The 21,759-nt window shown below is 34.8% G+C and overlaps 3 protein-coding genes across 6 annotated transcripts in view; 1 reads left to right on the forward strand and 2 right to left on the reverse strand.

Annotated features, from left to right (window-relative positions):
- Positions 1 to 1,643, reverse strand: part of LOC128874457 (facilitated trehalose transporter Tret1-like) — a 34,015-nt gene extending 32,372 nt beyond the window's left edge. The window contains exon 1 of the mRNA XM_054119261.1: positions 1,625 to 1,643. The gene's annotated coding sequence lies outside the window, so the exon portion shown is untranslated. The remainder of the gene's footprint in view (positions 1 to 1,624) is intronic.
- Positions 1 to 17,418, forward strand: part of LOC128874459 (cytoglobin-1-like) — a 21,669-nt gene extending 4,251 nt beyond the window's left edge. For 3 of the 4 annotated variants that reach the window (XM_054119265.1, XM_054119266.1, XM_054119267.1), the window contains exons 4-5: positions 1,690 to 1,915; positions 15,783 to 17,418. In XM_054119265.1, the coding sequence (XP_053975240.1) occupies positions 1,690 to 1,915; positions 15,783 to 15,917 (361 nt within the window). In that variant the 3' untranslated portion in view covers positions 15,918 to 17,418. The remainder of the gene's footprint in view (positions 1 to 1,689; positions 1,916 to 15,782) is intronic. The other variant, XR_008456644.1, reaches the window with a different exon arrangement.
- Positions 17,419 to 21,051: 3,633 nt separating this feature from the next.
- Positions 21,052 to 21,759, reverse strand: part of LOC128873595 (uncharacterized) — a 5,694-nt gene continuing 4,986 nt past the window's right edge. The window contains exon 6 of the mRNA XM_054117286.1: positions 21,052 to 21,290. Within this exon, the coding sequence (XP_053973261.1) occupies positions 21,052 to 21,290 (239 nt within the window). The remainder of the gene's footprint in view (positions 21,291 to 21,759) is intronic.

Genomic DNA, 21,759 nt, shown 5'->3' on the forward strand with positions numbered 1-21,759 from the left:
AGAGGCGTTTTTCTACACCCTCCCCTTTAGGGGGGTGAATTAACCCCTTCGCGTCAACCCTCGCCAATGCAACTTTACACACGCCTAGGGGACACTTCAAAAGTACTCCTCACGCAGTTTCATTTCAATCGGTTGAAAACTCCCATAGTTACGACGGTTTGAAAAACTGTCCCGCTAATTGTGTTGAAGCAGTGTAGAATAGGCAAGCCAGACGAAAAGATGTAACGCGAATAGTAAGAAAAAAATAATTGCGTGCACTTCTGTACTTCTCTAACAATGCATATGTAACAACAACAAGAAACTTTGGCAGGAGAGACAACAAAGTGAGGAGAAATGTTATATTTCCAGATCTTGAAATTTTGATGCGCACGCAAACGTAGTTAGAAACAGAAATATTCTCGCGATTTGTTCTCTCGTTCTTCACATCTTACGTTTCCACTTACAGAGGCTCTTATGACTCTTCTACTCTATCTATATAATCTCTTTGTTTAAACCTGACAATGAACTGATTGACGTAATTTAATTGCTTCAGACCTGATTATTTTTATAGAGAGAAAAAATTATTTTTCAATGGATACGTACTAAGTAGATGAGAAATAACACATTTATTTAAAAAATAATTTCTTTTGAACGATAATTTATGCACATTGTGAATAATATAATTTGTAATTAGTTAGAACCAGATGAAACAAATAATAACATACTCTCATCGATGCTTATACTGTATTATTAGATACCAAAGTAAGTAGAAACGGTGAGCAATGGACAGACGCAGACGAGTCAGACAGTGACGTGACATCACGCGTAATCGAAGAATTTTTTTAATGAATTTTCTCGAATAATTGTATTACCACTTGTATCTACTACTACTTACCAGACACCATATGTAATATAATGTACTAATGTAGAATATTATAATGTAAGTATAACTAAGGAAAATGAATGTCATTCAGTCACTATGGTTTAGGTTTTAGTGTATTCGATGAAATTGTTATTGTAGAATCTTTAATATCGTTGGTTCAATTATTGCAGTAAAAGAATATCCCTCTGTCATCGTTATTAAGTGATATTTAGCCTGTGGAAGTTTATGCAGTTATGCTAACTGGAAATATTCTAAAATGTACAAGGATGTGCACAATTTCAAAAATATATAAAATATAAATAATAATCTACATGTTATACTGTTTAGAGATACTTTTATTTAAATTTAATTTCTTTATCCATACCTGTAGAAATATGATTTTACATAAACATCCGCGGCTAGTGCTATTGTTTAATTAATTGTCAACGTTCAGAAGTGTAATATTTAGCTACGTTTCTGATTATTACTGATTACATTTGTTTAAAATGTACTTCTCTCGTGAGTGCCTTTATATTTCTTTAATATAAGTATTTTCCTAATATACGTATCCATAATGTAGCATATAATGATGGACATGCGTGTTTTTCTTTTCTTTCAAGTGTGTTCAAAATTCATGTTCAATTGTGAATGTTATTACTTATACAAATCAAGTGGAAATTCATTTAAGCTAACAGTAGATAAAAGAAGAAAATATTATATTATTATTCAAGACTGTGAGAGATCCCTTTTCATGTAAAAATTTAATGAGATTTGAATACATACATCGAAGAAGATATTTTTGGAGTGCAAAACCAACTTCACATGTAAATATATAAGGTTTGTTTCAGTTACTTCAAGCAGTACCCACAGTATCACAAAGTGTTTCCAGCGTTCAAAGATATACCACTGGATGAACTGTCAGCTAATATGAAGTTCAAAGCGCATTGTCAATTTATCATGAGCACTTTAAGCAATGCTTTTAATGCCCTGGACGACATTGCTCTGATGGAAACGATCTTACAATCCACTGGTCAAAAACATGGCAGAAGAGGTCAAGGTAGACAAGAATTCATTGTAAGTTTATGCAATCTTTACCATGGTGAATTTAATTACACTTTTTACTTTAGAATATATTAACATTACATCAATAAATGATTCCTTCTTGTCCTATGATTGTTTCATAGTCAGAGCAATAGCGAACGCAGTAACTCGGACAACATTTTCTTGATAATAATCACCTATATTTCTAGCCTTATTATTGCTACTCAATATTAAATAACATGTAATTTATACAGGGTGTCCCAGAATTCCTGTAAGAACCGGAAATGGGGGGTAGCTGACACGAATCTGAACAACAATTTCCTTTGCAAAAATGTCGGTGGGGGCTTCATTTTTGAATTATTAACGAAAAACACCGACCAATCACAGCGCCCAATTAGCACGACCTAGCGTAACCAGCCAGTCCTGGCTCGAGCTTATGCTCTCGAGGCTAATCGCGCGCTAATCGGGCGTTGCGATTGGTCGATGTTTTTCGTTAATAATTCAAAAATGAAGCCCCCATCGACATTTTTGCAAAGGAAATTGTTGTTCAGAATCGTCTCAGCTACCTCCCATTTCCAGTTCTTACAGGAGTTCTGAGACACCCTGTAGATTTTGGAGATACCTTTGCCAAGATTATTCTTTCATTGTTTCCAAATATGTTGCAATACCATATTGTGCAATTATGCGTGACAAGATTTTATCTATATTTATCTGATAGAAACGCTCGATTAGATTAATGACGCAAAGAGATGAGCTGCCGATGTCGATCCTTATCGAGTACAATTACTCACTGAAATAGATGTCCATTGTTGAAGAAATTCATTATCATAATAGTAGATACATATCTAGAAATTACTTATGAATTGAAGTGGGACTACTGATGTAAATCTAAAGATCAATGTATTTTAATTAGCAAAAAGGAATACGATTAGCCAATTCCTGCTCAATAATCATGATGACTTTCTGCGTATCATTACGAGGTTATGCTCTTTTATCTACCTTAATATATTTTATTTCAATTCAATATTTCGAGAATATTTAACATACGCATTTACTGTAGAAAATTAATTAAATTTATGTACACATAAATAATACATATATTCCATTAATAGTTAACGTTTGAAGTATAGTCGTCAGCCTATGAACGTACGACCCTCTCGAAAGCAAAATTCATCAACTCCATGAAATAAATATTAAAGTATGATCACGATGTTAAAAATTGTTTCTATAAAATTTAGATAAAATTGAGAAATTTAACGATAAGCGCGGTTATCAATTTGACTCATGAGAGACTCGTGTATCTAGTTTTATTCCAACATATTTTCATCGGTTGTCTCCCTAAATTTCCTTCCATTAATTGAAATAATCATTTTATTTGCAATACGAAATATACCAAATCGAACAAGGAGTTGCTAGTAACTGATTTAAGTGATTGACACAACTGTAAACTAATTTAAAAAAAAAGTATAAAAATTGTCAAGAGTTGCAAAAGCATGTTATCAATAGTGGATAGATTTCTTGTTTCTAAAATGTGATGTTACAGATTATATGTGTCGGTAATGGTAACGTCATGTATTAGACATTATGTAGACAGTGTGTCCTAAGAACTCTGATCATTTGAATATTTTTGTTATTTCAAACAATACGTTTCGCACAAAAGTTTTATGGTTTGAACAGAGACATAATATGGAATTAATGAATTCCAATTAATGATTTTACTACAGATGGAGGTGTAGAGGAGATTTAGGATGTAATTCTGTTTCTTTTTAAATGGTATAACCAATTTTTTATTTTGGAAACCAAAATATTACAATATATTATAATTGGTGTAAGACTTACTGCTTCTGAGATCTTTGATTTTGCTCGTCCTACATATTAGTAGGTAAGTGTTGATACAACAAATTATTACAGCATGTGTTGCAATTGATTTGGAGATTCTATTTGTAAGCTGTGCACGAAATATCGAATTAAAAAAAAGTTCGTAGCGCTTTTCAATAATGGCGTTTAAACTTTGCGCTTGATTTATGTGTGAACATTTTTTTTGTTTGTCAAAATTATCCACGTTTAAAAAGAATTTTATTTTTAGGGGAAAAATTTGAGAAATTGTTCATTACACAAAAAATTTCAAATGAATTGATCATGATCATCTGTTCAAGTTGTTTCCGAACAGTTTGAGAAACATAATATCGAGAAAAACGCGTTTAAAGTTTCATGTATCATTTTATAATAAAAAATTTGTATCTACCTCTAGTCTGTAATATCTGCATCATACAGTTGATGTCGCTAGTATCAGTCCGAGTTTGCACTGAAAGCTTAATGCGGTTTGCGTCGATCTCATTGTCAACGCAAAAGTTATAGCAATTTTACTCGATGGTTATGCCTAATACTTATATAATCTGCGTTAAGGGGTTTGAAACATCAAAAAATGAAAAAAATCACTGTTTCATTCTTTTGTTATTACAATTTAAGCGATTCTGAACAGTTCTGTGGAAACAGAACTGAATTTGGAGCACTGGAAGTGTTAAAAAAAAAATTTTGTAAAAAAAAGATCGACGACACGAAGAAAGTAAAAAAAAAATGCGATAAAACTGTAAAAAATATAAGGAAACACAACTGACAACTTTCTCGGAGAGAAAATAATCACAGTAAACTTTGCGGAAGACCGGAGACGCGATTACCTTGATTACAGCCATAGAGTATTGTTTTTTAGGGTTTGTTATCTATTGTTATCTTAGTCGATTTTGATAACAAGAAATACGAATAGATAACATTTACATTGACAATCGAGTGGGAAATACAAATGGTTAGTGTTTTTCGTCTCCTGAAAAGCTAGGTTTTTGGTACAAAGGTACACTTTTCGGAGGCGGCGCAAAATTAAAAATTACTTACATTCAAAATTACCAAACTTGGTTTAACTTTCTGTCGGAGGGACAAAACATATGACCTTAAATTACTGCTATCATTGTATGTACATATAATGTACTGTTGGAGAACCAGATCGAAGTGAAAAGGAATAATCTTAACAAATTATTTATTTAACACTTTTACTTCTTACTCTTGGTTTCTAACAATTAAAATATGCTTAGAGTAGCTCGATTGACTGCCCGGAATGATCTGAAGAATTGGTCGTAGGCGACCGTGAGCGAGGTCGGTTGGCGTGGAAAAAAGGTTTTTGGGGGTGGGAAATTGATGGGTTCTTGACGGACAGAGACCTCATGGAAAAGTGAAAGTTAAGGTTTTAGGAAGTGGAGAAGGCAAAGGAAAATACTGTGTTAGCTAGGCGATGTATGATAGGAGAAAAATATAAGTAGGATTTCCAACAGTACATACAGATTCACAGTTCGACCGCGTCGCAGTGACAAGACGTGTTTACGTTTTCGTTTTACGTCTACGTCGCGGCGTCGTAGCTCTCGAGCGTGCGGCCACGTGTTACGTGTATATTTCAGTTCAGTATAGTGAAAAGTGTATTATTTCATTATACATATAGTGGAATTTTTGTGTTCTTTAACGCATCTTTCGTCACACCAAAGGGTGCGTTATGCACCCTCTCCAACGACTTCTGACTACAGGAGTCGGATGGAACCTTTAAATTCAACGATCTCATCTCACCATAAACCATCTTCATCTCAAGCTCCCAATTATGCGGCTGCTGTCCAAACTTCAGTCTATCCCACAAGAGAACAAGCCATTGTCATCGACGCCTTGGAAGACACACCCATCAAGGACTACGTTAAAGCGATCGGATCACTGATTAACCCTTCTGATATTAGATTTGTGTCCAAAATGTCATTAAACAGAATCTCCATGTATTTGGCAAATACTTCAATAGTAAACAAACTCACGGAATCAAAACAAGTTATTATCATTGACAATAAGGCGCTGCAAATCTGCAAATTAATTTCGAAATTCAAGAGAGTCATTTTATCCAATGTTTGCCCCATTATTCCAGATAAAGTATTGGAAGATCATCTCTCAAAATTAAACATCGCCTCTACCAAAAGCTAACCCAAACCAGAATTAAAAAATTTTTACATCTGCGCCGCCTCCGAAAAAGGTGCATTGCATTTAATATGATGTATTTAATAATTTAACCAAATTCATCAAACGATGGTGAATAACAATGCAATTTAAATAGACATTATTTCACACTTTTCACTGCATTTTCCCATACTTTTAAGCAAATAAATCTAGAGCAAGTGCGTATTCATGTAAATTAACTAGAAATTATTTCATACTTTTCACTGTACCTTTTTTGAAGTCGGTTAAATTTTTTTTCCAAAAAATTATTTTATCTCACTCTTTTTAGTGGCAATCTATAACCAATAGGTTTCATGCAATAACAACAGTTATGAGCAATATACAGGATGACCCAAAAACGTTGGAGGTCCTTGAAAAGACTTGTTCCGCGAGGGCGGGGGGTGGGGGGTTGAAACAATTTTTTCTTAACAAAAATGTTGTTCGAGGCTTCGTTAAGGAGATATTGATCGAGGGTTTCTGTCAATATCTCCTTAACGAAGCCTCGAACAACATTTTCGTTAAGAAAAAATTGTTTCAAATCACCCCCCCCCCCGGAAACACCCCATTCAAGGACATCCAACATTTTTTGGACACCCTGTATAATTGCAAATGGGATTATCAGGAATACATCTGCAACTACATGTGAAAGGATTGATTGCGTTTGGTAAATTCCTTGTCGAGCTGCACCAGAGCATAGCAATTTCGCACCAACAATGGTTTTATAAACAATAAAAGTGTCCATAAATTTTTGCAAATGGGAACATCACGAATTCATGTATCATGAAATGCGGAAGGTTCCATCGCGCTTGGTAATTTCCTCACCGAGTTACATCATATAATAGGAATTTTCCAATAACAATAGTTATAAACAATACAGAAATTCATAAATTTTTGCATCTGTGATCATTGCGAAAACCTCTACGGCAGCAAAATGTAAGGGGTTTCATTGATTTCATCGGTTACAGGCCAAACATACATGAAATAGTACGCTTTTTGCGATAAAAAGTGATATAAAGTGGTAAAAAATAAGACAAGGACAAATGTTTTGCTATGGGACCAAATGGCAAATGCTCTTTCGGATGCAAGAAGTTTCAATCTGATTGGTCCATCCGTCTCGGAGTAAGAAGCAAGACAAAATGTTTCTGTTTAAAAAAAAAAAAAAAAAAAAAAAAACAGGTAAAAACTGGCAAATCACAAAATGATTCTTTTACGCGACCAACTGGAAGAAATATTCGACAAGATGCAACAGGTTTCATTCTGATTGGTGAAGCCATCTCGACGTAATCGGCAAGCATACCTAAAAATCACGGTTTTTTGGTAAAAATACGGGTAAAAAATGACAAATCGCAAAAGTCTTGACAGCAGGATCACCGGGGGAACATGCTCTACAAGATGAAACAGGATTTATTCCGATTGGTCAAGCCATCTCGGCGTAATCGGTGAACAGACATTAAAAAAAAAGAAAAAAAAATATACATGTCGAATTGAGTAACCTCCTCCTTTTCGAAGTCGGTTAAAAAAGAAATCTAAACCGGAACCACTAAATCTCGACCTTCATCTATCATCTGTAAAAAAATATCTTGACGAAACGAAAAACAAAAAATATCTTAACTACGTCCAACTTAAAAGTTTCATTGAAAATTCAAGGGGTATGCCAACATCGAACCTATTTGCCATGAGTACGGTGAAGACTCGGTCAAAATAGCTCACACTCTGAGATCCACCTATCCTTTCCTCAAGGAGAAAGTAATGAAGAGCAGATTCAGACGACTCTTAAAGAAACTCAGCCTTATCGAAGCCGGGGTATTAGATGATTACATGGAAGCTGGAACCTCCGATGAAACCGCTGAAGATCTCCCAACATTATCTACATCTTTAGAGAATAAAGAATAATGTCCGAATCAATTTTATAGTTGAACATTAATGGTTTTCATACACAAAGGGAACAGTTAGATTTATTAATAAATAACATAAAGCCTAGTGTCATCTGTGTTCAAGAAACAAACTTTAAGGGTATGTATTGTTCGACGATCAAAGAGTATCGCTCCTTTAACAAAATTCGCACAACCGCCTTACATGCCAGTGGGGGTGTTGCTACCTTCATAAAACATAATATCGCCTTTCAGTCAATCCCCCTCAACACTGATTTTGAGGCAATAGCTAATTCCGTATTATTTTCTTTTGGATATGTATCTATATGTAACATTTACTTACCACCTAACTATGACTTCTCACTCTCCGAAATCCAGCATCTTTTAAACCAATTGCCTAAACCCCTCGTTCTTGTTGGTGATTTTAATAGTCACCACTTTACGTGGGGTTCCAACAAAATTGATTCCAAGGGACGTATAATAGAGAGACTTTTGGATGACCCCAACCTGGTCATTTTGAACACAAATAAATCCACCCACTTCAATAATAGCTCTAAATCGTTCACCCCCCATTGACTTAACTATCTGTAGTTCCTCCATAGCTCATTATTTTTCTTGGACCACAAATCAGAATCTCTGTGGTAGCGATCATTTCCCAATATTGTTATGTAACCTAAATTTCGTTTCCCCTAAAAGTACTCCTGACACCCATTGGCTTTTCAAAAAGGCCGACTGGTCCAGATTTAGTATTCAAATATCTGAAAAAATAGATAAACTTACAAATTGTGCTTCCCCTCCACAACTTTCTAACATTGACGACAAACTACACTTCTTTACTAAAACTATACTAGATTCTGCTAGTAATTCCATACCTAAAACATCAAATAAATTTCATAAAAGACAAGTTCCCTGGTGGAATGAGTTATGCCAGGAATCTCTTAAAGCATATAAGCGAGCCTTTTCCCACTTCAAACGCCATCCTACAACTGTTAAGTTGCACTGTCGCACTTTCAAGGAATGTAAAAGGCAATCTTGGAAAAATTTCGTTTATTCTATCCATCCTTCGACCCCCCTTCACTATACTGGAATAAAATTAGGAAAATAAATAGCTTCAAAAGAAGTCTTTTATTTTCCTCTATCATTTCCTCTGATAATAAAATTCTATCTTCCCTAGAAGATATAGGTGATTACTTAGCCCTAAACTTTGCTAAAAACTCTAGTGATTGTAACTACACTAGTGACTTCTGTGATTTCAAATCATCTTCTCAAATAAGTTCGATAGTCATTTCTCCTAACACAAACGGGAACCATCCCCTTAACGCTCCTATCCAACTTCATGAAATCGAGAGCAGTATGAAATACCTTTAAAACACAAGTCCAGGTCCGGATGGCATTTTTAATTCTTTCCTTGTACATCTTCCTAAATGTGCCCTTAAATTTCTAATTGGTATTTTCAATGAAATCTAGTCTTCCAATACCTTCCCTAGTATTTGGCAAGAAGCTATTACTATCCCAATTGTAAACCTGATAAAACCTGATAAACCTGATAAAGACCCTTGCAGAGCGGAAAATTACAGACCCATCTCGCTCACTTCCAATATATGTAAGCTTTTTGAAAGAATTATAAACAAAAGACTTCTATGGTTCCTTAATAAGATCAACTTTCTATCGCCACAGCAGTACGGCTTTATGAAACGTAGAAGCACTAGTGACTACCTCCTTAATTTAGAATCTACAATTTACAACCCCTTCGTATCTAAACAACACGTCTTAGCTGTGGTCCTTGACATAGAAAAAGCCTACGACATTGTTTGGCGAGAGAAAATTATATATATCCTTCGAAATCTCGGTATCGACGGAAATATTCTGAATATTATTGAAAATTTTCTTAGTAACAAAATCATATCTGTTAAAGTACTTAACAGTATATCCCAGAAGGTGACTATCAAAAATGGTGTTCCTCAGGGATCAATTATAAGCGTCACTTTCTTTCTCGTAGCCATAAATGAAATATCCTCAATCATTCCCCAATGGGTTAAATTTTGTATCTATGCTGATGACCTTACTATATTCGCCAGTGGAAAAAATGTCCACACCACCCAACTTATCATTCAAGACACGCTTAACAAAATTCAAAAATGATCTTCTGTTACAGGTTTTAGGTTCTAGAATAGCAAATCCAAATACATCCTTTTCTCAAGACTAAATAATATTCCCTTTAGTATTAAACTATCCTTATCTGGTCATGAAATTAAGGAGGCTCTTCAAATAAGAATTTTGGGTCTAATATTTGATCGAAAACTAAATTGGTCTGCTCATATAAAACATCTAAAGAATGAATCCTTACAAAGACTAAACCTCATAAAAATGATTTCTACCCAAAAATGGGGTGCAAATAGGGATCTTATAATCCTCACTTATAAATCCTTTATTCGTTCCAAATTGGACTATGGGTCTGTGATCTATAGCTCCGCTAAGGAGTCACTCCTCTGCTCTCTAAACTCTATCCAAAACACGGGGCTGAGGCTCGCGTTGGGTGCTTTCAAAATTAGTCCTATGCTTAGTATCCTGGCCGCAAGTAAGGTTATCCCGTTAGATTTAAGGAGAAAACAACTCTGCCTAACTTATGCTTCGAAATTGAAATCGACTCCCACTAATCCTACATACTCTAAGGTTTTCATGAACCACTTTGATCACCTCTACTCCTCCTCTCTCTCTAGCTTCCCTAGACCTCTTTCTCATCGTTTAAAGTCTTATGTTAGCGACACTATTCAATCCTTCCCCCTTTCTTTCCGTTTGTTTCATTAACCGAACCTCTTTGGTCTATCCCCTCTCCCAAAATTGATTCATCATTATATAAATTTCTGAAAGATAACACTAATCCCATTGTCTTCTAAAATATTTTCCGCGAGATCACCCAAAAGTATGAAAATTATATACATGTTTTCACTGATGGCTCTAAATCTAATGAGGGATGTGGAGGTTCTATTGTGTTCCCTAATTTTCGAAAATTGTTCAAACTACACGACTTCTGCTCTGTGTTTTTCTGTGAAGCATTTGCTATTTTACAGGCGGTTGAGTTTATTATTTCTGTTCGAGATACAAAATTTATAATTTTCACCGATTCCGCCAGTGTCTTGGAAAGTTTAGCTAATCCCGGAAACCAAGATCCCATTATTATCCACATTTTCAACGCCTTAATAAATGCCAAAAATTTTAATGAAAAAGTCATTTTTTCCTGGATCCCCTCTCATGTAGGGATACTAGGTAATGAAACCGCGGATGTTGCAGCTAAGGAGGCTACTAAAGAAATTCCTTTAAACCGATCCTCCTCTCACAAAGATTTGACCAAACAAATTAAAAGATTAATTAGAGAAGTATGGAATACAAGGTGGACTAGTTCCCCTTCCTCTGGTTTATACTTGGTAAGGTAAGACCTTCTTAATCTGACTGTCCCCCTATAGAAAATAGAAGAGATCAGGTAGTCATCACTCGACTCCGCATAGGACATACCAATCTCACCCACCTACACAAGATTTTGCAAAATCCCCCTTCTTTATGTTCTCAATGTAATACTCCACTCTCGGTTGAACACCTCCTCCTACAATGTCCTCTTTATTCCTCGCAAAGACGACATATGGCTATCCCCAACAGTTTAAATGTATGTCTCAATAATGACAAAAACATAACTGAGGTTTTATTATTCCGCAAAAACATAAATGTATATCACACTTTGTAATTATGTTCAAAACAATTTCATATAGTTCTATACTCAATGTATTTACAATTACACTCAAGTACAATAATGTAAAATTATAATTTAGATATGTTCAATCTTTGTGATCGCTGATGACCTTGATGTTAATGCGACCTGTTTAAATAAATAATATAAAAAAAAAATGTACATACACCTACATATGTGCCAATATTCTTCAAGAGGATGAGTACAAGTTACGAATTTTTTTCAAAGTCTATATAACAAAGTTGTTTCTTCTATTAATAATATTATTCAGATAGAGTATAAAAACATTTTTGTATGTAACTATTAATAGTATAAACGATAACTATTTGTCGTCAATATAAAAATGTCGTAAAAATGCGATGGTAGACAGAGACAGGTAGAATTCTGTGGTTTTCTCCCTTTACTTGGCTGTAGTAGCCGAAGGTCTGGCTCCCCTACTCTATCTATAATATCTGTATGGTTTACCTCCGACGAATTAACGAATTCATTGTGTTGATTTCTGGCCACAATTAAGGTGTGTTCGTGATTTTGCTGATAACTGTCGCGTGTTACGCAGTGCGAGTCCGGTCACTTCCATTTAGGATTCGGCCAGCGGGAGTCTATCGTTTCTGTCGCGTGCGCATGTGCTTCGTAATAATTCAACAAGTGCTAAGTATATTTCCGAGTCACGAATTCCATCAGTCCAGTCAATTTTGTTTTATTTTACATGTGAAGTTACCGTGAATCCGATTCGTATTAAAGAGCAAATTTGTTTAGGTCAAATCAAGTCATTTTTTGAACGGTAATTATAATTTTTTACCCATATTCTTAATTACAAGAAAGAGACGAATTTAACGTTCTTTAATTAAGTATCGTTACGATACGTTATAAAATTTTTAATTCGATTGCGCTACGTGATCCTTTTATCCTTTTATCGATTTTAAATTTAATCTGTGACATATTTATGAAGACGCCGTGTTTTATATTTCGAGAAAAATTGATCGTCAAGTATAGCTAAGGTGACATATGCAGAGAGCATAGGTAGATTCTTTGGTTATAAAAGTTATCACTGATAACCATAAAGACATTAGAAATGAAAGAACTTGATAGATCAGATATTGTATTTATCTAGAGTCTTTTAAGGCAATTAATAACGATAAAATAACCAAATAATCGTCAGATTTTGATCGATGCAATAGTTCTTTCCATTACGTTTGTACAATTTAACGTTGATATAACAGAATTTGTATTTTCCTCAGCTTTAATAAGCTAGCATCTCTTAACATGTATATCAAACACAACAATCTGTCATGCCAATGGCGAATTTTCTTGGCTCAGTTTCATCGACGGCTTCACTAATGAAATGCACAAAAATGTTCAAATAATAAACGATTTCATTAATAGATGATATTAATAATAAGTAGAATGCGGAAGTTTATGCAAATGCATATTTTTATAGGAAATAGTTAAAAGAATGGGACGTAGACAGAAATTTGTTTTGAAATTAGAGTGCAATAAAAATATATTTTTGATGTTGCATATTTTGGATATTTATGTTTAAAAATATATGCAATAATATATTGCATATGTTATTCATCGTGCTTATGTGAAATATCTATCTCGACAAATTAGTTTCGTCTATCACCATACTTTCGTATCATAATTGTGTAGTGCTTACACAAATACAGGCCATATGATACCATATTTCTGTAACCCTGTGTTGCTAATCGACCGTTAGGTGTGACAGTTTGTATTTCGAATTCGAACACTTCAGTTCAATTATCGCAATTAATATGATCTCTGTGAAGAAGTGGATATATTTAAGTGTCTTTTAATTTTCTAAAAATGCCAAAAGTTAAAAAAAGTAGAAAAGCATTAATGGTAAATTAGATAAAAAACGATTCCAATTTTGTTATTAACGATAACGACAATAATGATAACGATGACAGAAGCATTCATTGCAAAATTTGGAATAAAAATGTGAAGTGTGAAAGGAAATCGCATTTAAACCAATACATAAATTCCGGTACACACAAGAGGAAAATTGAAGAAACTGGTAATTCATGTGAAATAGAGGAACGTATGACTAGTATAATACATCTAAAAAGTATTCCTGGTGATTGCGGTGAAAAGATTAGAAAAAAATGTAAAAGAAGGATTTTCTACATTATCGAAAATTTCTAATATTTTAAATAACGAGGGAATTCAATAAGTGTGCCGGAACAATGTTGTTCTAAATTTAAATACGCACCGATTACTTCGTGTGACGTAGAGCGATCATTCTCCGCGTATAAATTAATTTTTACAGACAAACGCCACCAACTAACACCATTAAACTTGGAAAAAATACTCATAATTTATTGTCACGCGAATTATAATATACCAGAATAATTGTGAAAAGTATTTTATATATGTGTACATAGCGAATATTCTGTAACATACTAATATATTACTTACTATACTACATTTTATTCAAATTTTTCGTGCATATTTTACATATTTTTCGTGCATATTTTGCATATGCATGTTACATATTTATCGTGCATAAACTTCCGCAGTCTAATAATAAGTAATTCGTGCAGAATTGGGAAGTCTTCTTGAATGAAATACTTTTTAGTATTTCAAACCATTGTTTTTAGATCCTCTTTAGAAATAAGTAACTAACAGTATCAAATTAGGGAAATATTTAATATAATAATTAACTGGATTCTTCTGAAGAGGGTTTAAAAAACAGTATTAAAAATATTAAATTAATTTGTTAAAGTGTATAAACTATCAATATGTGCATTATTGATTATTTTTTATAAGACTTTTGATTACTTTAGTGTAACGAAAAATTGACGTGCTTTAAATATGTACATCGAATCATGGACAGTAATCCATTATCGTTCTTATCGATTCCAATCGTATCGTATCGATATCGATAATCCGCGGTGAGCCGTACTGAGAGCTTCAAGATTAATGTACTCGTTGTTTAATGTTCTCAATCACCGCAAGAATCAATAGGACCGATGAAGTAATGGGAATGAACATGAATAATACATTCATATTCGAGCCCCAGTGTCTGAGCAAACGGAATATTTTGATAGGACGGCGCTCATTTTAGGTTACTTAAAATTACGTAACTTTTAAAACATCTGTGAAGTGTGTGAATTTCGAGAAGTCTGAAATGTTGAATTTTGTGTGGATAAATCTGTATTCTATATTATGTGATTAATTAGCACGTTGATTGCCATGTCATCCATATTTAAGGAATTTTTTAATAGTTTTTTAAAACTTGTTATTTTTTGTAAGACCTTGCAATAAATCATACTTTACATAATAATGATAGGAGTAACATCTTCGTCTCTAGTAGTTCAGAATGGGACTGCGCTATCTTTAAATAATTTTCATTCGGCCAATTTCAAAGTGACAGTATTTTTAAAAATACATAAATAAAGGATACGAATGAGACTATATTCTCTAATTTTTTCAGATGTTTAGAACTATGTCCGGTACTAAAAATGTCTGTCCAGGCAAAGCTTCTATAATACAACCGCCTCGTTCCAAGTATAGTACATCGTGATTCGATGCAGCGTTAATTTTAAATGATTTTCATTCATTCAATTTTAATATGTCAGAATTTTTACGCACAGTTAATTAAAGAGATCGAATGGGTCTATGTTTACCAATATTTTCAGTTTTTTAAAATATGCGTGCTATACATATACAGCATTTATTTAAAACAATTGTAAAAAGAATGTTCATAAAATTTGTATTTTAATACAGTAATAGCTAAAGTAATTCTTCATTAATGTCTAATCAAATTTTTCAAATGTCCGCCAATTTGTTTTGTTGTTGCGGTCAGAGGTGTTTGGTGTTTCATGGTGTGTCATGGATGATTCAGTTTTTGAGAACATCTCTAACTTTCATGTTCATCAGTTTTTCATTTTCTTAACGTTATTTAATCATTTTACAAATAGAATTTTCGTAATTTTAATATAAATAAATGTAACAATGTACACATAAATGTAGCTCCCATATGGAAGACTGTATTAAGCCGCTATCAAATTATTTTAAATAATTCAATATGTTTTTCAAGAACACATATGGCTAGTACCCTAACTCATTGTTAGTGTTTAGATTATTTTTAGATACAGTAACATATACATACATGTCGATATGTATGTATATTATATATTTTCTTAAAACTTAATTAGACGTAGAATTTTAGAAATTTACTTTCACTTATTTTATTTATAGTATATTATATGGTTACATTATTGTACATTATTATTGCTTCCTATTTCAGGATTTGAAGGGAGTGATGATGGAAGTGATGAAAAACGATTTAAAATCGAAATTTTCTCCAGAAGTGGAAGCTGCTTGGAGTAAAATGATCGACGTAGCATTTTTAAAAATATTCGAAGGAATGGAGAATCGATGAATAGAACCGATTTTAATGAAAATCTGTCTCCGTTTCACTGTCTACGTGGGCAGTGTCAGTAATATCATCGCTACTTTCAGTACTATATATTATCCTGTTTTTCTGCTCCTGTGTACTTCGGTTTTCGCTGCCAGTTTCCTTCTGGTTTAATTTTCTACAAGAAAGAACATAAACATTCACCGATGACCGCTAAACTTAAAGGGGCAGACCACTGTAGCATTTTTTTATAAATCAATTTTTTTTTTATATTTCTTAAAAGAATGTCAAGCAATATTTCAAGAATATTGTGTCAAAATTTGAAAAAGAAATCTCTAGAGTTGCTAGAGTTGCAGCGTTATGTGTGGAGTAATCTTAAGCGTTTACAATCTTAAGCGATACTTTCAAACCTCGTTTACAGCTTTTTGAGAGTAATACAATAAGTTCCATCCATATGATTTAAATCATATTCTCTTCAGAAACCTTGTCTCTGTGGCCTGACGAAGCTGTTAAAAAAATATTGATATCTTCTATTATCTTTTTGATAAAAAAATGACAGTTCTCCGTTAAATTCTAAAATTGTGTAATAAAAGTCGCGCCATTTTCTTTTTCTTTGAGATACTAGAAAGATCCTGCGTCGAGTCGTAGCCACAGGTATTTATGTAGTGAAAGAAAAGCTTTAGTTTTTTTTTATTTCAGATGCAATCAGTGGTCACAAAGTTGTTCACTGATCACTAATGTTTTTTTGCAGTGCTCACTTGCGCGCGAAATAGAACCGTATAACGCCATACTAATAACATTATGATACCGGTTTTTATTTGTTTATATGCAATATAAAATATACTGAAAGTTTGAAAACAATTTATCTCATAGTTTCTTTATAAACATTTTCTAAATATATCTTTCTTAAAAGTGCTTTTACAGTGATTTGTCCATTTAAATGCTTTTCTAAATGTTGTTAAAAAATACTGTATGCTGTATTTGCTACATAATCTAAAAAAGGGTAATAAAATACAAGTCGTGTAATAACCGTACTTGTACTTGGATTTCCGAAAGTGTTCTCTGATTCTGTGTAATAGCATAGCACATATCAATGTTATCAGGGTTCCTAACAATCCGAGTAAAATTGCGAGGAGAACAATATCGATTTGTATCCAAGGATCTTCTTCTTCTTCATAAACGTTGCTGGGTTTGAGAGTTATCGGAAAACTGTAATCATGAAAAAATCGATCATCGCTTTAGATTGTTTAGATTAAATGTTACTTTGTAATTGATAAAGTATTATCTTTTGCGATGAGTGATAAACGTAGAATGGTAACGGTCTTTTGATCCGACCATACGCATAAGTGAGAGTGGAATTTAAATATGTTGATAAACCACACGATTATTTCAAATAAATTCACATCAGCTACCGAACAGGTATGTCTCTGCTAAAATTTTATCAGACAGCATAAATAACAAACTGTTACAGCGTTTAGAAATATTTAAAACAATAATTGTATTATTACAATGTTAACAATAAATATAAAATAATGATTCTAAATTTTTTTAATTGTTACTAGTTCATAAAGATTGCTTTATGGTTAGGTTCGCTTAGATTAGATCTACAGTAACCATTCTTCATCAGTTCTATAACTGAAGAGATACAAATTCAAGATAGTTGTTTCATGGATTTATTTAATGGAGAGTATTAACAAAAATTTCACTTGATTGTTCTTTGAATAAATTGAATCATACGATCTTATTTCGATTTAAATTGACCACCTCAGTTTTATGAAAAATGGTATCAAAATTTTTACAATTTTAACACAGACCCTTATGGAACATACAGATTTTCACGTGAATTTTTTCAATTTAAATTAAAATGCAATAGAAGAACTTGCTGAAAATTTGATATGTTATAAAAACCGAAATCATTTAAAAGAAAGTAACGCCTATTGACTACGCCGTTACTGAGATATAATTATTTAAAATCTAGAACTGAACGTAGAGAAATTGCGCAGTAATATAGTCAGCGTTGTCGCCACAATCATTTCTCTAGCATTACGAATGTATGTGTAGATATACTCATTGATTTATTATAGGTGTGTGTGAGTACAGTAAGACTGTACTTTTACAAAAGTTTTCAATTACACTTTTAAACGTCACTATCTCGAAACAACTACCTTAACCATTTGCAATTGTCGGTAGATTGCATCAGTAATCAATATGTAGCTTCATATCACAACTGTAAAGTAATGATTACTTTTGTATTTACCCGTGTGGAAAATAGTAAGGGAAACCTCCATAATATTCGGGTCCTGAACTGGCTTTAACATCCCTAAAAGGTCCCTGTTCCGGATAGAACACGAGTATCGGCAGAATTTAGGCTCTATTCTTCCTCGGGCGATGCGGAGAAACAGCGAAAGGTGACAATAGTTTACGGCATGCTAGCAAAGCGAGGCTGTTTCGAGTCGATGGCTGATATTGCCGGCAATATCCATCTAGGGGTGACCGTTTACGAGGTCTTTAGAATTTCGCGTAGTCCCGAGCCTCGGGGGTCGAGCATACCGTGGGCTTGGAAAAACCCATGAGTGGCCTGGGGCCTTCCGCGAGACGCCGAGCGACCACCTACCCTTGCTCCGCGATACCGTTAGCGGGGGCGCGACGACTGGGGTGCGCGTGAGAGCCGGGCGCCCTGATTAGACCTTGGTCCCAAAACCAGGGCCAATGAGCGCGCCTCTTGGACCCGACAGGGGTGGCACCTAGGGTAAGAAGTGGTGGTGCGAGGTATCTTCGAAATCAGATTTCGATTTGTAGAACTCGAAGACGCACGAGCGATCTGAGAGACATCAATCGTTGTAGACCTTGCCGCTTTACAATAAATTGGCGTTTTACCTTTCAACGGAGAGTTCGTTTACGTATCAATCTTTATTTCCCGAACAGTTCCGACAAGGCAATTACAGGTTTCCATTTTAAAATATAATCAGCGCTGGATAGGTGAATCATTGTAAGATCCGGTGGGGTTCAAACAAGGTACTCAATGATTTTCACAATAATTTTAAACAAGGACTTGATGGGTTAACCATTATGGGAACCAGTGTGGTACAGTCAGAGTATGGAGAAACCGTTAAAATGAAATTTAATAGGGCCTTAACGAATTGTGAGGACCTGAAAACGTTTACTCAGGGTATTGATCATAGAAATCAATGATAATGTTTATGTTGGAAAACGAATAACAATCACACCTCTTGAGGCGGAGGGGGGGGGGGGAGGTATACCTCTTGAGGGGTTCAGGAGTTCGATCGCCGAGTTTCGTATATTCTTTGATGTTTGCCGACGCCCGTCGAACATAGGCAAAACACCGAGGTATGTCGGTGAAACAATGTAATGCAACGATGAAACATTTTATTGTAAAACACACAACATATTTACTTGTAACAACTTATTATGTATCATATTTTCGTGCAACACTAACTAAAAAAAGATGCATGGTAAATGTCATCCGAATTATATCGTGTTTGACCTCATTTTAATCAGAAAAATGTCAGGAATATGATGGTAAAAGTTTTACTATAATAGTATAATGAACGATAATAGTTTTATTTAATTGCACGTTTATACATGGAGTAGAGCTAATACATAAGTTTCGAGTCTTCCTTTCGGTTGCAATGATAGTTTCAGTTGTACTAATTTCTAATTTACATGCAATGATGGTGTGTCCAGGGCTATTGTAAGGGTGTTTCAGGGGCTCGATAGGGCTATAATCGGGATTAAAACGGGAAATAATAAGGCCCTGAGAAGCCATCCTTTAATGGCACCGTTTAAAAAAGCGTGACAATCCCTTATGCCGCCTTACGGGAACTGAACGGGCTTCCTAAATAGGCCCTGAAATTAATTCGGGACAACTAACTTGGACCTTTACGAATCCCTAACAAAATTTCCACACGGGTATTACCATTTGGAATAATTACTTTGGAATTAGAAAGTAATTATTTAAGTAATTCTTGATTACTTTGTTTTTAGTAATTATGCAATACCTTATTCTTAATTACTGAGTAATTCAATTACTTTTTAATAATTACTTATAACTGACCAGAAAGTAATTAAAAGGCGTCTCAAATCTAAAGTAGGTAAAAATACCTAAATGTAATTGAACGGTATAATTATTTTTTTAATTACTTTCAAGTAATTGCTGTTACATTGACAGTAATTGTAAAAAGTAATCACTACTGTCTTCCAATTACTTTTAATTAATTTTAACTACTTTTGCCATCGATTGTGGCACACAAAAGTAGTTCAAAGTAGCAGAATAATAAGTGACACGAATGTATAGAATAATCTAAAGGTGAGGTCCCATGTATGTAAGTTCGGGCGGCGAGCACGAGCAACGTCCACTTGAAAGTGTCAACTCCTCGCGCAGAAGGGTCTGATGGACTCAAGCGAGCTAGCACAACGAGCCGCGAACACCTAAACGAGCACGGAATCCCGAAAACGTCCACGCACCATCATCGCAACGGGCGGTCGACGAGGGGATGTAATGAAGAATTGAAAATACCAACCTCGACCATTTTTATCGGAACTTTGCGGAAGTAACTTCAATCGATTCCTGATGCTTCTACGATCAAAATGATATCTCACATCGCGTAAATCGGACTATTTTTAACGAAATTATATGCAAAATCTGATTGCATAATTGAAAAGTTATTTCGTTAAAAATAGTTCGATTTACACGACGTGAGATATCATTTTAATCGGGAGAACACCAAGAATCCAATGGCATCGCGTTCACGTTGATACGATGAAGAATAAAGAATTCGATTTGATCAAAAACTGATGAGTCGATCGCCCGTTTGACCCCAGGCCCTTGAGCGAACCCAGATAGGCGACTAGGCGCCTACGGTCTCGGTGAAAAGAAGTATTATTGGGGGTCTCGCTTCGAACCACTCGAAAGAGTCGATTTTTTTGAGCGTTCGATTCAGGTTCGCGTGGAATAGTCTCCGTGTTCGCGAGCCTAGACCATGGGCCGAGACCTAAACGCTCGTAAAAATCGACCCTTTCGAGTGGTTCAAACGTCCGTCCTCGTACCAGCGACGCTAGGAGAACGTTTTTTTTTAATAGAATCCGGCCTAATTTACCAGCGAACAAACACATTACAACATAGTACCTTAATATTTACTCACGAAGGTTCCGTTTCCTCTTTACTGATTGTGTCGAAGGCTTTCACCACTGCTCTACCAAGATCCTTTCCTAATTGTGTAAATGCAGATTTTCCCAACCAGTCCGCCAGCTCGTTCCGATTTATTTGACGCAGCCTATGCGCCAGGGCTTCATGAGTTTTACCTCTGCCATCGCCTGGAGAACCGTTCCAATGGATCAGGTGTCTAATGCAGGGGATCTCGTCGTCTACGTCACGTTCTACAAGGTGAGCCGCGTAAAGTGTTACAAGTTATTTTCTCGGAAATTATTACTGACATCGACAAGTTTTTTTTTTTTTAGTATTATAGGATACGATAGGCCCTTTCATGCGATGTATGGGTTATTGCTAAAGGGTTCCTGGGGGAGGGGAGGGAGCAGGGGGTCGGAATCGTAATTGCAGCGATGTGCTCTTATTAATGACATTATTCAAAATGTTCTGCCGATTTACAAAGTGTTATCGTTTTTATAGCCTTGATTGTGTGAGATCGAATTACGCGCCAGTAGCGAAGATGGTGCGCGTAATCAGGTGTGTATGGGAGTATGTTTGAAGAGCGCGAATCGGGAAGCGTGATAGATCGAATTTTTGTAAACGGGTGTATGATTGGCAAGGATGGAGACAGAGTGCGAGGAAGAATGAGTGCGAGAGAGAGAGAGAGAGAGAGAGAGAGAGAGAGAGAGAGAGAGAGAG

Source organism: Hylaeus volcanicus, chromosome 3 (genome assembly GCF_026283585.1).
Source record: "Hylaeus volcanicus isolate JK05 chromosome 3, UHH_iyHylVolc1.0_haploid, whole genome shotgun sequence".
In the NCBI taxonomy this organism is placed as follows: domain Eukaryota; kingdom Metazoa; phylum Arthropoda; class Insecta; order Hymenoptera; family Colletidae; genus Hylaeus; species Hylaeus volcanicus.